At 33.4% G+C, this 15,960-nt stretch overlaps 1 protein-coding gene across 1 annotated transcript in view; it reads right to left on the bottom strand.

The window, feature by feature from the left end:
* Positions 1 to 2,859: 2,859 nt before the first annotated feature.
* Positions 2,860 to 15,960, bottom strand: part of mim (missing-in-metastasis) — a 165,649-nt gene continuing 152,548 nt past the window's right edge. Inside the window, exons 16-26 of the mRNA XM_089709288.1 lie at positions 15,108 to 15,222; positions 13,312 to 13,488; positions 12,133 to 12,242; positions 11,485 to 11,581; positions 10,744 to 11,082; positions 10,053 to 10,178; positions 9,104 to 9,202; positions 8,568 to 8,678; positions 7,996 to 8,105; positions 7,366 to 7,529; positions 2,860 to 4,838 (exon numbers count right to left, since the gene is read on the bottom strand). Of these exons, the coding sequence (XP_089565414.1) occupies positions 7,422 to 7,529; positions 7,996 to 8,105; positions 8,568 to 8,678; positions 9,104 to 9,202; positions 10,053 to 10,178; positions 10,744 to 11,082; positions 11,485 to 11,581; positions 12,133 to 12,242; positions 13,312 to 13,488; positions 15,108 to 15,222 (1,392 nt within the window). The 3' untranslated portion in view covers positions 2,860 to 4,838; positions 7,366 to 7,421. The remainder of the gene's footprint in view (positions 4,839 to 7,365; positions 7,530 to 7,995; positions 8,106 to 8,567; positions 8,679 to 9,103; positions 9,203 to 10,052; positions 10,179 to 10,743; positions 11,083 to 11,484; positions 11,582 to 12,132; positions 12,243 to 13,311; positions 13,489 to 15,107; positions 15,223 to 15,960) is intronic.

Consider the following 15,960-nt stretch of genomic DNA (forward strand, 5'->3'; position numbering starts at 1 on the left):
TTCTTTAATCAGATCAAAATATGTATAATTATAATTAATTTTGTAATTACACTTGTGTACAACTTAAGTGTGTACAATAAAATATAGTTCATTCGTTCATTCATTCATTTTGTTCACTCTCAAAGCAATTATTAATAATTTTTTCTTAGATTTTTTTCAATCTAAAACTGAATAATCAATAGTGTTAATTATAATCATAATATTTTTTTTATTTTTCAGAAGTTTGCCGAACACCACATTATAGATAGCCTGTAATCGAAAAAAACATAAAAATGGACCACAAAATGACGTCTGAGAGAATGCCAAAGTGAAATAAATACTTTTTTAATAAATTATTTGTTAGATTAATTAGTTTTAATAGAATTGAAAAGATCTCTCTAGAAATAAACATGTAAATATTAGTATAATTTTATTGAAATAATTCAATAGAAAATGTTATGCAACCGTGTACTGCCCCATTATATAGTTTTCTTGTGATTTACCAATAATAAAAAATGTGTACGTGTACAATAATCAATCTTAGTTATATATTTTTCTTTTTTTATTCAAAACATGTTGAAGTGAAACTTCTTTATTAATAGTAGTAGTAGTAACATTTTTTCGTTACGCGTGACATTTTTCCGTTACGCGCGTGATTCGTCGTATTTCTGTAAAGTTGCATATACTTAGTAAATTATTTTTTGAAAAATAAGGTCATAAAGAAGTTTCACTTCTTACGTGTGTACACTAGTACACGCACACATTTTTTTTAAACATTACGTAACGTCTAGCTGTGTATATAAACTTTTATATTTCACTTGTATTTAAGTTTATAAAAATTTTAGCCAAATTAATGTAAGACTGAATTTTTTGTCTTAAGCTGTTTTGTTTATATTCGATAAAATATATTATGAAGTAAATTACATCTGTGTTTTATTTTCACAAGTCCTACACTTTTTAATAGCAATGCCATACAACATTTCCTAAGAAAAAACACGTTGAAGCCATTATGGAACTATTTAAAACTAGTACTAAATGCATTTAGTACTAAAGCATTTAGTACTAAATCAATTTTAATGAAACATCACTCATAATCACTCTAAAAAGTTGACAGAAAATATATTATGTCTTATGTAAAACAGGTAAGTACCTACCTAATCGGATAAATGTTTCTTGTATAGAAAATTAAAATCAGTAAAGTTAAACTGCTGGTCCATACACGATTTTTTTGCGATACTATGTCAAAAACCTACACACGGCGAACTAACCGTAGATATATTCGCGCCAAATAGGTAACCCTACGTTCACAGTGAAAGTGAAATCGCGAGATTTTCTCTACCGAATCGGTTTTTGCAGAATTCGGTTTATATGGTAACAGCATTTTAATGAATGTATTCACACATGCATTCGGTTCCAAAACACGGCAAAAAGCCGAATCTTGCTGAAGTTGAGATCCGATTTTACAAACCGATCCAGAAACTAAACTACTGCAAAATTTCAGATATGGTGCAGTGGAAATAATGATAATAGTCAATAGTGCATTCAATACATGCGCACACACACGGGCTCTTGCTAAAAAAGAACCGGAAGGTTACATACGAGATACGAAATCCAAAATATGTTGTGTAATGTGTGTGTCATAGTCAAATCCCGAAACACAATCTCTTCGCGGAAGGACTGGTTTATCTTAGGTTTGGCATCGGGCAATCCTAGAAATACATTTGAATTTCAGTCAGCAACAATCTCGGGCGTAGGCGAATGCAGCATAGGCATCGCACGCGCATTATGACGCCACAGCTAGACAACGACTGACGAAAATTGTTTAGTAAAATGCCGAAATATTACATTTATTTGGGCTTTGACAAAGTCATTATGCCAGACCTGTGGTTTGCCCGAGCTTCGGGGTTTGACTATAACATGTATACAACATTGGGTTTTTCCAGATTCGATGAAAATAAGATTCAGCAAATCGTGGCTCCGTGTGAACGTAGGGTCATAATCAGACTATTATGACGGACGGAAATTTCCTTTTTCAGTTTTTAGATGGAAAGTGATGGGTGGCTAGACTATTACATACAAATTACAAAAGACTACATTCTAATTCGAGATTTTAAAAATAATATAGATTGACGTATGATAGTAGGTACTCCGAATATTTTTTTTAGACGTCCGCGAATCATGGTAAGTTGGCGGACACCTTTGGAATAGGTTGGGAAAGGCTGTCCTAGATCAAGTAAATGAGTAATTAATTTGTAAATAAACCAAAGTGGCATGTCTGTTTTGACTGTATGTAATAATTGGAATAAAATAGTGTGTACGTTTGCGCAACACCATATTGTATTTTTTACAATTATACATTTTAAAGTACCTATCCATCCAAACCAAAAAAATATTTTTACGAATGGATATGAAAGCGTTTGATTGTGTTTAATGCTACTGACAGGATGAGGAATGATTGCTTAGTATGTAGATTATTTCCTAGATAATATTTTATTAGATTTCCAAGGCTAGGTTTTACAGTGATTTCATAACTGCTGTCTGCTTCAATATTTAGGATTGAATACATAAATAAACTGTGGTAGAAGCGGCATACGTGTAAAACACGTTCCGAAGTCAGCTAATTTGCCGGGTTGCTTTTAGTCGGTTACTTTGCTGCTAACTCTTTTCGGCTAGTGGTTCAAATGTATATTCTATCTTTATCTCACTACAGAGTACGTGAATGCGTACGTTATTACTTATTAGTATGTATATGTGTGTAAGATAATACGGAACTTTTACTGCTAGTTTGTTCGCATAGACTGCTTCTACGTTAGTTTATACATGTATTTTAAGGGATTGTACACAAAAATTGGAACATAGGGCATAAAATAAAAAACCAAATAGGGACAATATTCATTTATTTCCATCGATCGATCAGTTACATGCGCAAACATTATCTAAAACCAGTATTAACCAGCCTAACTGCATTTCCTTTGAATACACATACAGCAGAACCTACATTTTAGATATATCCACCAAGCTTATACAATCACCATAAAGATTTACAATATAAGATATGTCGGAAATAGCGTCTACGATAAAATTATTACGCATCAGTACAGTTGTTCTAAAAAGTACGTGGGTTTAAATATAAGTTACACACACATGCGTTACATGTAAAGGAACGTCATCTATAACATTAGTCTATATTAAATATAATTCGCGTAAAAAAATAATAAATAAATGTTCAGCCTCCGTTCTTTCCTCTAACTACATTAAACGCGGTTATAAAATTTGGATGTTTATAAAACGCTAAAAAGTTGTATCTGGCAATTTATATAATATGTGGATTAACAAAATGGCCGCTTTGGCGCCAATTTCAAAGTTTAAGATATGTTAGTATACGCATTATTGCTATAAGGTTAGCACGTCGAGTCCAGAAGTTAAATCTTTAAAACTCATCTAAAATACAATTTTTATTACTTTTTATTATGGACAGACAATTTGTCATAGAACTATATAAAAATAAAAAAATGGAAGATAAAAGACAAAAACACCTAAGCTATTAAATGAAAAAAAGGAATTACAAACAATAAATCTTTTACAAAATAAATCAAATATGGGTAAATTTATTATCTATTAGAGCGGTAATTTTCAACATCGATTTTCACAAAGCACATCAAAAAGTTTTTAGAAAAGGTGTTAATATTTATTTAATAACACCGAAAATCATCAACAATATGACATATTTTAAAAGGAAATTGATGTAGATGCGAAAAAATTTTTTTTTTTAAATTAAATAAGTACAGAGTATTTTTATTTTGTCTTTTTACTAAGAAATGCATACCTTTAGAAAACAAGACAAAATTTATACTGCTAATTTTAAAATTACAGTTTTTAATCTTTATACATTATTTCACGACATGACATTTGATAGTAGTTTGACATAGTTGACATAAAAAAAATGTCAAATGTAGAAAAAATATGTCAAATTGTTGATAATTTCGGGTTTAATCTAACAACAGGACGATTCTTACACCGATATGATTAGATAGACATAGATATGTTAATATTATTTATTTATTGGCAGTTAATATATAATTCTTAATGGAATAATCAAGTTAATTCTTGAAATTTATAAGTTAAATAAATATAGAGGAGCAAATATTGTCTCGGTTTAAATATTTAAGTGCGTCTTTTGACGGTTAAAGTTTATACATGAAAAACATTGACTTAGGTAATGCAATTCTAATATTTAGTAAAACTTTAAGAAAAAAGAGGAAGTATTATTGTACAAAGTTTCAGTGTATTAAAAAAATAATTATTCTATTTTAGAAAAAAAAGCACATTATAAAGAAAACCTTGTAATTATTGTTAGTAAGATTCTGTTAAATGGAGATGACAATAAAAACATCTATATAATATGTATGATAAATATTAAACTTAAAACACCTATATCAATAAAATTAGTTACGATTTCCTTAAAAAGAATCATATCCATTCAATATCTACTCCTATAATTAAGAATGTATACAGCCGTCTCTTTTTAACTTAAGCATGAGCCATAAGAGAGAAAGAGACGACGCTATACATTTTTTACAATTACACATTTTATAATCACATTGAAACACAAATAATTCCAAATATTGTAATCGTTATAAATACAAATTTGGCGAACATTGCTACATGTTTACAATTTACAAATTATAAATAGTGATGTGACAATTGTCGATATATATTCGTAAAATTAGGCGCGTATCATCGTTGCAAAACGTATGGGCATTGCGCCTTCGTAGTGATGTTATAGGGTATCGATAAAAATGTCATGTGCACCTGTTGAATAGTGATGTGATTGACATTACAAAATACACGAATCGAACGTATAGTCCATTGAATAAAAAGTTCTAGAGTGCGTGAGTTAGTAACGTAAGATGTTTCTTCGGAAACATGTCAAGAGTCCCTAGGTAATAAACATACTAAAACCCCGGGCCACTAGGAGGGGCCCCGGAGTGGGGGGAGGGGGGAAATGGGTCCATTTTTTCATTTTTCGCTTAAATCTCAAAAACGGTACATGTTAGAGAAAAACTTTCAAGGAAAAGTTGAAAGGCCATAAAATTATCTACAAGTTGTACCTGAATCATTTTTTCCTATATCCTACCGTTTCTGAGTTATACGCAGTAAAACATGATTTTGGCTCAAACAATTTCCACATCAATTGATCAAAAAATATTTCTTTCTTCCAAAAAACTCAAATGTGCAACTTGTGACCGGTACTGATAGATTGCTCTTAATTAGGTCTATAATTGGTAAAATAAACACATTCCTCCATGGAAGCCTTTAGGAGGAATCGATTGTCAAAATATTATATTATGGTAGTTTGAGTTACTGAACTTGATCTTTTTATTTTTTTCTTCCAAAAAACTCAAAAGTGCAACTTGTGACCGATACAGATAGATTGCTCATAATTAGGTCTATCATTGATAAAAATACCAGATTCCACCACGGAGGCGTTTACGGGGAATTGAATTTTATTAGGGTAGTTACGATACTTGAACTTTTTATTTTTTTTCTCCAAAAAAACTCAAAAGTGCAACTTGTGACCGATACTGATAGATTGCTCTTAATTAGGTCTATCACTGATAAAATAAACACATTCCTCCATGGAAGCCTTTAGGAGGAATCGATTGTCAAAATACTATATTAGGGTAGTTTGAGTTACTGAACTTTATCTTTTTATTTTTTTCTTCCAAAAAACTCAAAAGTGCAACTTGTGACCGGTACTAATAGATTGCTCTTAATTAGGTCTATAATTGGTAAAATAAACACATTCCTCCATGGAAGCCTTTAGGAGGAATCGATTGTCAAAATATTATATTAGGGTAGTTTGAGTTACTGAACTTGATCTTTTTATTTTTTTCTTCCAAAAAACTCAAAAGTGCAACTTGTGACTGGTACAGATAGATTGCTCATAATAAGGTCTATCATTGATAAAAGTACTAGATTCCACCACGGAGGCGTTTACGGGGAATTGAATTTTATTAGGGTAGTTACGATACATGAACTTTTTAACTAACTACCCTAATAAAATTCAATTCCCCGTAAACGCCTCCATGGTGGAATCTGGTATTTTTATCAATGATAGACCTAATTATGAGCAATCTATTTGTACCGGTCACAAGTTGCACTTTTGAGCTTTTTGGAAGAAAAAAAATAAAAAGTTCATGTATCGTAACTACCCTGATAAAATTCAATTCCCCGTAAACGCCCCTGTGGTGGAATCTGGTATTTTTAGCAATGATAGACCTAATTATGAGCAATCTATCTGTACCGGTCACAAGTTGCACTTTTGAGTTTTTTGGAAGAAAAAAATAAAAAGATCAAGTTCAGTAACTCAAACTGCCCTAATATAATATTTTGACAATCGATTCCTCCTAAAGGCTTCCATGGAGGAATGTGTTTATTTTACCAATAATAGAACTAATTAAGAGCAATCTATCAGTACTGGTCATAAGTTGCACTTTTGAGTTTTTTGGAAGAAAAAAATAAAAAGATAAAGTTCAGTAACTCAAACTACCCTAATATAGTATTTTGACAATCGATTCCTCCTAAAGGCTTCCATGGAGGAATGTGTTTATTTTATCAGTGATAGACCTAATTAAGAGCAATCTATCAGTATCGGTCACAAGTTGCACTTTTGAGTTTTTTTGGAGAAAAAAAATAAAAAGTTCAAGTATCGTAACTACCCTAATAAAATTCAATTCCCCGTAAACGCCTCCGTGGTGGAATCTGGTATTTTTATCAATGATAGACCTAATTATGAGCAATCTATCTGTATCGGTCACAAGTTGCACTTTTGAGTTTTTTGGAAGAAAAAAATAAAAAGATCAAGTTCAGTAACTCAAACTGCCCTAATATAATATTTTGACAATCGATTCCTCCTAAAGGCTTCCATGGAGGAATGTGTTTATTTTACCAATAATAGAACTAATTAAGAGCAATCTATCAGTACTGGTCACAAGTTGCACATTTGAGTTTTTTGGAAGAAAGAAATATTTTTTGATCGATTGATGTGGAAATTGTTTGAGCCAAAATAATGTTTTACTGCGTATAACTCAGAAACGGTAGGATATAGGAAAAAATGATTCAAGTACAACTTGTAGATAATTTTATGGCCTTTCAACTTTTGCTGGAAAGTTTTTCTCTAACATGTACCGTTTTTGAGATTTAAGCGAAAAATGAAAAAATGGACCCATTTCCCCCCTCCCCCCACTCCGGGGCTCCTCCTAGTGGCCCGGGGTTTTAGTATGTTTATTACCTAGGGACTCTTGACATATTTCCGAAGAAACATCTTACGTTACTAACTCACGCACTCTAGACCCCCCTTGGAGGGACTCATTCAATGGACTAGTAATTAAATCCAAATTTATTTTTATATAGATAGTGATGTGAATATTTATCGATAGTTAACGTATTTTGGGCGCGGATCTATCGTTGCAGAGTTTGTTGCGACGTAGTGTTGCGCCTCGCTTGATCTGCTCCATTAGTGATGTGTGACATACGCGAGGATCCGGCTGGAAATCGATAAAATATAATTAGGTAATACTGAACAGAAATAAAATATTTGGAAGTAAATTAACTTTATAAATTTTACAATAATAAAATCCACGTATAAAGTGCGTGTTCATTGTGATATCTTTAGTCCAAAGTGAAAATTTATGCCAAAGTAGCTAGTAGTGTAGTGTACATATCCACTTATTAATAGTGTCTTGTGTAAAGTGTATATATTATACACCTATCCAAGTTCCAACTACACTATATTATATTAAACTAGCTTTTCGCCCACAGCTTCGCCCGTGTAGTCAACGTGTAGTAGACGCATAGTTCCCGTTGCCGATAGATTTTCAGGATAAAAACTTATGTGTCAAATTACCCTCTATGTGTGCGCCAGCATGAAAATCTGTTCAGCGGTTTTTACGTTAACAAATATATACAAACTTTTGCATTTCTAATATTAGTAGGATTATTATTAAGATGTACCTGCGCCCTTGCATTAATAGTGTCTCTCACAATCGCACCGCGGTTGGACGCACGGCGTTGTAGTGTCGCTGATAATTTGTCCAAAAATGCCGGTTGGACCGCTGGGATTGCTGTGAAATAGGTAAAATAATTTTTATACACGTATAAATAAATAATAATAAATAAATACATAAATATGTCAGGACAATTTTCACACACGGCACAATCTGATCCCTTATGCTTAAGCTTTCGCTTATGTTATGGAAACCAGATGGCTGATAAACATACATATTATATAATTTTTAAATAAATACTTATATATAGATAATTAACACCCAGACACAGAGCAAACATCACACAAATATTTGCCCCGGGTGGGAATCGAACCCACGACCTCTGGCTTGGAAGGCAGGGCCACTACCAACCAAGCCAACCGGTCAGTCAATGTATTTGAACTTGTCGTAATAACCAAATTGTAGGTGACAGCTAGTTTATAACATGGTTAAAAACCTAGTAAAAAATGTAACTTTTTTATATAATTATATATAGCTTTTTATCTCTTACATACCTAAAAAATACATAAAATCCCATACCTTTAGGCTTATGTGTATCAGCTGTGGTGATAGTGGATATAGCTCGACGACTTGTTCTGGGCGATAGTTGTGGAGCTAACTTAGCGCTTAAGCTGGCTATTAGGCCACTCGCTGGAAAGATATTAATTAAAAAATTTATAAATAAATAAATAAATATTTCAGGACAATTTTTACTCACGTCACGATCTGATCCCATACTACGCTTTCGCTTGTGTTATGTAAACCTAGATGGTTGATAAACATATATATAATTTTAAATAAATACTTATGTAAACAAATATAAATAATTAACACCCAGACACAGAGCAAACATCTATGTTCATCATACAAATATTTGCCCCGGGTGGGAATCGAACCCTCAGGCTTGGAAGGCAGGGCCACTACCAACCAAGCCAACCGGTCAGTCAAAAAAGTATGTACTAAAACCCACATTTTCAAAAAATAAATTTGATTTGCTTGATTTCATTTCATTTCATTTCATTTATTTGATTTGATTTCATTTCATTTATTTGATTTGATTAGATTACAATACTCACGCTGTCTATCAGCACTGTGCGATCTTGCTGCGAGCCGCGAGCTCAGCGCGGGCACTGCGTATATACCGTCTGCTTGACGACGCTCTGATAGCTTTAAACCTGTATTAAAAGAAACACATAAATCGTCATTTTTATTAAGTTATTATTAAGCTATTGCATAGCTTCTATCGCGGGCCTTGAGCGCGGGGACCGAATCCAGAAATTCCGTAACAAAAAACCTCACGCTCCCCACGGGGACGGGCGCGGAGGTGTGGCTTGAAGGCATAGCATGCAATAGCTTTACCGCGGCAGTCCCCGAGTGACACACGTCTTTTAATGTCTTTTTGATACATTATGTGCTTTTTAAGCGATTAAATTTGTTGTTTGAGACATGTAATGGAGTCTAGTTATGAAATATAATTGTCGATTCATAACCACAATTTACTTTCTCTAGTAAGTATATTATGTCGACCGTATTTTCGTGGTATCGAAACGACTGAGGCATTTGAAAATGGTTGAAATGAAAACCAAAAAAAAAATCATAAAAATTAAACTTTTCATGCATCTTGATCTAATTGCATTGAAAAGTAAAGCACTGACAAACATACTACCAACTAAAAAAATAATTGCAGGCATCAGTCAAGCTTAAACAGACAATAAAAATAAACTCCTGTAGTGTAGAGAGAATTCAATAATTCAGATATCATCACAAACCTTCTTTATTATTTTTCTAACACAATCTATACTAATATTATAAAGCCGAAGAGTTTGTTTGTTTGTTTGAACGCGCTTATCTCAGGAACTTCTGGTCCGATTTGAAAAATTATTTCGGTGTTAGATAGCCCATTTATCGAGGAAGGCTATAGGCGCTATATATCATAACACTAAGACCAACAGGAACGGAGCAATGCGGGTGAAACCGCGAGGCACAGCTTATTAAATATACATATATGTATTATAAAAAACCCACCAGTCTGTCCGTAATGCGATTCATTATGTATCCTCGGGCCGAAGCTTGAGAACGGCTTGTCAGAATTACCGGGCGTTGAGGGAGACGAGGCTTGAGAGGAATCTTTTATTTCGCCGTACATGTTACCTGAAAGGGTGCTTTATTGTTAAAGCTGTAAGGGTTAAATTGGCTTGACTTGTTGTGTTCGAGTATTTAAATTTTTAATAGTACATACATACATATTTACATAAAAAAGCTTTTTCATTTCTCATAACGCTTTGTATGACGTCCGCGACGTGTTTGTCGATTCCCTTCGATGTCATTATAAACGGATTCCACTGTATTAGTATAATTTGCTAATCAAAAATGACATGGAGAAATGTATTTTATTTTTAAAATAACAAAGATTAGAATTGCTTGGCCAACTAGTTAGCTTCAGGTACTTTACAATATTTAAATTATAATCAGTTAGATCAGATAGAAATATATATTTTTCGTGTTAACAACTATTTTTAACAAAATATTTTAAGATACAAATCAATTGAAGTCACTTCAATAGTTAAATAGTCGAAGTCTCTCATTACATCATCACTTACTTTTCTGTGTTCGACCAACAGAAGTAAACCAGAGCAAAACTATTTTTAAATTCATCTTGTACTAAAATACCTATTATTTTAACACAAAACATTGCTATACATAGATAAAAACTCACTCGAACCGCCATCCCTAAACAAATCCGAGTTAGAGCTGTTCAAGCTATTCTTCCTTACATACATAGAATTCTCAAATGCGATTCTATACCCTGTCTGCCCGTAAATAGGGTTCAAACTGCCAGCAAAATTACTTTTAGCTTGCTGAAAAGTGCTCAATTGACTTTGGCTTTCATAATTCTGATTCTGTTGATTCTGATTCTGGTTTTGTTGATTCTGATTCTGGTTCTGTTGATTCTGATTCTGGTTGATAGTTCGTCGTAAAAGGCCGGGAGAAGCCGGCATGTGTTTCAGTTCGGTTAGTTGTTTAACTGTTTCCGCTACGTTTATGCCTTGATGACCTAGAATTGGAAATTAAAATAAGAATTAAATAATGCATACTAATTAAATTGAATACTGTTATTAATCGTTTTTGACAGTGCAGTTTTCTTGGAAAATAGATAAATAAATTAATTCCATGAATTAGAAAAGTTAGAACCAATTTTGTATCAGGAAAAATCATGCCTCATCATGCCTTGACTCATGTCTTTAACTACAATTATTTTACACTAGTTGTTCGCCCGCTACTTCACCCGCGTAGTCAAAAGAAAATCCGCGTTTCCGTGGGATTTTCGGTACAAAAACTATCCTATTTGTTAATACAACTTAGGGTAAGTTGTATTATCATAGTGTGCCAAATTTCATGAAAACCGGTTTAGCAGTTAGTAGGATAATTTTACTTAAAATTTCATACAAATACATACCAGCACCGCTTTCATGATCTGGCTGCAAGAGGAAAGCCGGGGGCGGAGGCAAGTTGTCCGCGTCTGTTGTATTCAAATGCGCGTTTTGCACGTTGCTCTGAAATTCACAACAAGAATAGTTACGTAAAACCCTTTCTTGATGGCCTGTCTTGAAGGAAGGAAATATTTGTGGAGCAGTCTGTCCTGTTTCCGCTTTCTTAAGATATGGGCGCCTTCAAGCAAAGAGCATATAAGTCCTTTAAAGGCCGGCAAACTAATCGCATTGTGATTGCTTATGGGCGACGGTTATCAGTTATCACCTAACAAGTGCACCACTAGATCTTTTGCCGACTATTGTTTTTGTATAAAGAAAAATATCATACTTAAAAAAGAATTTCAAATAAATCAATGGCTACCTAGACGAGATTTAGAGGCTTTGTATTGTATTGTTGGCGACATTGTGTTAGTCTCTGATTTAAAAATATTTAATTTACTTTTCTTTTGCATAAAATATAGCATACAATTATACAATAATACGTTTCCATTCATTCATTCAATTAATAATCCTGAAATCCCACTTTACCACATTCTGATAAAACTCAACTACTCAAAATAAAAAAGTACAATTTTAACAATAAATAAAAATACATTTTTCACAACTACCCTCACCTGCACAAAAGGTCGTTGCGGTCTCGATATAGAAGACGAGCGTCGAACTGGCGGTGGAGGCTTGCCCACTGAACTGGACGAACCGCGACGTGACCATACTGATGGAGTCGCTAGAAACACGTGTATAATATTATTTTAAAACGAAAAAAATACGTGTGTCACTCGGGGACTGCCGCGGTAAAGCTATTGCATGCTATGCCTTCAAGCCACACCTCCGTGCCCGTCGGAGTGGGGAGCGTGAGGTTTTTTCGTTACGGAATTTCTCGATTCGGTCCCCGCGCTCAAGGCCCGCGATTGAAGCTATGCAATAGCTTAAAAAATAGTACATAGAAATTGAGACCAATTTGAGTTTGAATGGAAGAAAACGAAAATTAGAGAAAAGAACGCTAGCAAAGCCAATTTATTTTTATTTAAAGAACTACTACAAAGTATTTCAATATTTTGTTACTCAAAATAAATGGATAAAGGGCCAATATAATTAAACTAGCAATAATCAAGAACAATATAATGTTTAAAGAAGAAAAGTTTGAATTTGAAGTGCTAAAGTAACAGAATTTATATAGGATAAACAATTAGCGTTACCCAAAATTTACTTACACATTTTTGATAGATGTAAAATATGTGATTACTCATATCTTAGTTACATATTATATTTTTATACGAGTATATTTTACTTACAATATAACGTGCTCTAAACATTTTTGTATGTCAAACAAAACTCATGCTCTATTTTTTTCTAAGACATTTACAATACACAAAAATAAAAAAACAAGCAATAACAGAGTAGTGGAAAAAAACGTTTTAAATACTCGGAAAATAACACTCACCTTTCAAACTCATTTAAGGAATGCACTGTGAACAACTTTAAAATGGAAATACCTTCTCATCGTTCTTGGAGATATTTTCAACATCTCTCCCAAAGATTGTCTATCTTCTACAAAGGGTTCCCCTAAATCATGATGATTTTTTTTCCTTTCCTCCTTCTTATACTTCTATATACACCAGACAAATATGTTAGACTTACCTACCCACGAAAACCTGTTACTTTTTTGAACCACTTATAGAATCACTTCTAATGCCCTTTTACCAACATTCCGTATTCTGCCCTTTTAACCACCTAGTTTTTCCCTTATCCTGTCCTTTTTACCATTAAATTTCTCCGCTTTTTTCCCCACTTACCAGACATAGAAACAGGCCGTCGTTTCGGCACAGCCGGTTTGCCCACAGTAGCGAACGTTGGCTGATCCAACTCTTCCAAGCTCCTAACAGCTTCTTCCAAGCTGCCCAGAGACACTGAGAAGCTGTCCCGCGCTGCGGCGACCGCGTCACGCCGTAACGTGACTATCTCTGACGTGACTACGTAAGCGGGACATGCGGGTTGTATGGCGTGTTTGGTGTGGAATAATATGATTTTTGGATTGGCTGGTCTTTTTTTGTTTTATTTCTTGGCATAAAACTTAATACAGATTATTGTCAAAATAAGTTATTCTGTTTCATATTTCTTGGCATACAACTTAACATAGATATAATATTGACATAATGAAGACTTTGTAATCGTGATACTGATGGACAGGCTTAGCATGTGGTAATAAACGATGTGGGCATATTTAAAAGTAAGGATCTTTTGATCGCAATATTGATGGATTTTTTTATTGATAAACTAGATTTCCGCCCGCGGCTTCGCCCGCGTTTGCAAAGGAAAACCCGCATAGTTCCCGTTCCCGTGGGATTTCCGGGATAAAAACTATCCTATGTGTTAATCCAAGTTACCCTCTATATGTGTGCTAAATTTCATTGTAATCGGTTCAGTAGTTTTTACGTGAAAGAGTAACAAACATCCATACATCCATACATCCATACATCCCTACATCCATACATCCTTACAAACTTTCGCCTTTATAATATATATTAGATTAGATATTAGATGAACTTAAATGCTTAGCGCTGCAGTTGTACTTTTGCTGTATTTAGAACTTTTTTTTGTGCAACTGCTTACAAACAATACTTTTTATATCCTCGGAATATAAAGATATATTTCTAATAGTTATATCTGTTATGTCGTTTTATAGAACCATATCCAATCATATTACTCCAGCTCCAATATAAACGAAAATGTAAATAGCAAATTAAAATTAAATCAACATCATAAAACAACACTAGCTCTAACATTAAAAAGACAAAAACAAATCTTTTAAACATATTTAAACAGTAATATTAAGCAATTTCACCAAAATTGCAACTTATTGACGGTATTTCTAACATTCATAAAATAGTTAATCAATGAAGTTATTAATTGTGGTAAAATTGGTTTTTGGAAACAAATAGACTGTTATTTTCACAAAACTAGTGTGGTGATGAATGGGAAAATAAATTACACAAATCATAATTCATATACGATCCTATATGATTTCTGTAATTCATTTTCCATTGCAGTACTTCCTTATCTTTGGGTTTAACCAATGAGAAATATTTTTCTGATAAAACTTTTGTTATTATGAAAAAAAACTTGCGGTCCGCCCCGGCTTCGCCCGTGGTACATATTTCGCAATAAAAGGTAGCCTTCTTTCTCAGGGTCTAAAGATTGTCTGTGCCAAATTTCATCAAAATCATGTCCAGTAGTTTATGCGTGAAAACCATACCATACATGCACAAACCTTTCCTCTTTATAATATTAGTATAGAAAAGTGAGGAGATCGATCGAAATATGATCTGTTACTACTGTACCGAATTTTTTAAATTAGCGCAAGGCAATTCCTGAATGAAATAAACTACATTTAAACTTTGTTATCATCACTAATATACCCGGACGAAGCCAGAACAAACGGCTAGTTAATAGTTAAAACCTGTAAAAATCTTCTACCTTTTAATTCTAATTTCACACTACCCAGTCTATCCCTTTCCAAAAGCCAAAACATCCTATCTCACACACACGGGGCACACGAAAAGCGACTCTATCCCGTACACACAAGACTCACCATCGGCGAGCGACGCCTGGTGGTGCGCGTGGTCTTCCGCCGCGAAAGCACCTTGACTCCCGTAGCCACTTGACGATTCGAGAGATGATTCGCTTGCTGACGATTCAGAGCATACCTGGAATTTGAGAAATAAGTACATTATTATACATAATAGTACATTATTAATAAGAATTAACTGGATAAGTTTTAAGATCGTATTAATTATAGAAATATGATTCATATTAAAAAGCGTGTGTGACGAGAACAAGTGTCAGAAGTGAAACTTATTTGGCAAAGATACCAAAATCGTCGCCTTACTCCATAACATGAGGGTATTGCCATGACGCGACCTTGAAATATTAGTCTCAATGCGCCTAAAGAAGTTTCACTTCAAAAATCAAACACATTACAATAGCCAATTAATAAGCCAATTAAATAAATTTATTTGAACACTTTAATTTTTGAAGCCACTTTCCATTCATTATAAATAAGCATAGAGAGAGATGAAATTATTTAGTCTGTTTTTCATTGTTTTTTTGGTTTTTTTGTTCGACGAAGTAATACCATAACCTACCGATTTTTACTTACTCTCTTAGCACCTTGAAAAAACCTCCAATACTGTATTTCAATCGAATCCTTAGATTTACAATATAACAAATCTCTTAGGAAATTTTCCATAACATAAAAAATAGAGAAATACTAATGAGAATTACTAGTGAATTTTAACTTCCTAATCAACGAAATTCTCAATGCAAATAATAATTTTACGAGTAGGTTGTCAAACTACCAAAACTATCAACCGAAAATATCTTCTATAGACCGGGAGATACTGACACAAAATTTCGAGTCATTTGTAACAGGATGGCGGTTCTAC

The sequence above is a fragment of the Colias philodice genome, chromosome 22, assembly GCF_061535455.1.
Source record: "Colias philodice isolate Cphi_HAF_F1 chromosome 22, ilColPhil1 Martin Lab GWU primary, whole genome shotgun sequence".
In the NCBI taxonomy this organism is placed as follows: Eukaryota; Metazoa; Arthropoda; class Insecta; order Lepidoptera; family Pieridae; genus Colias; species Colias philodice.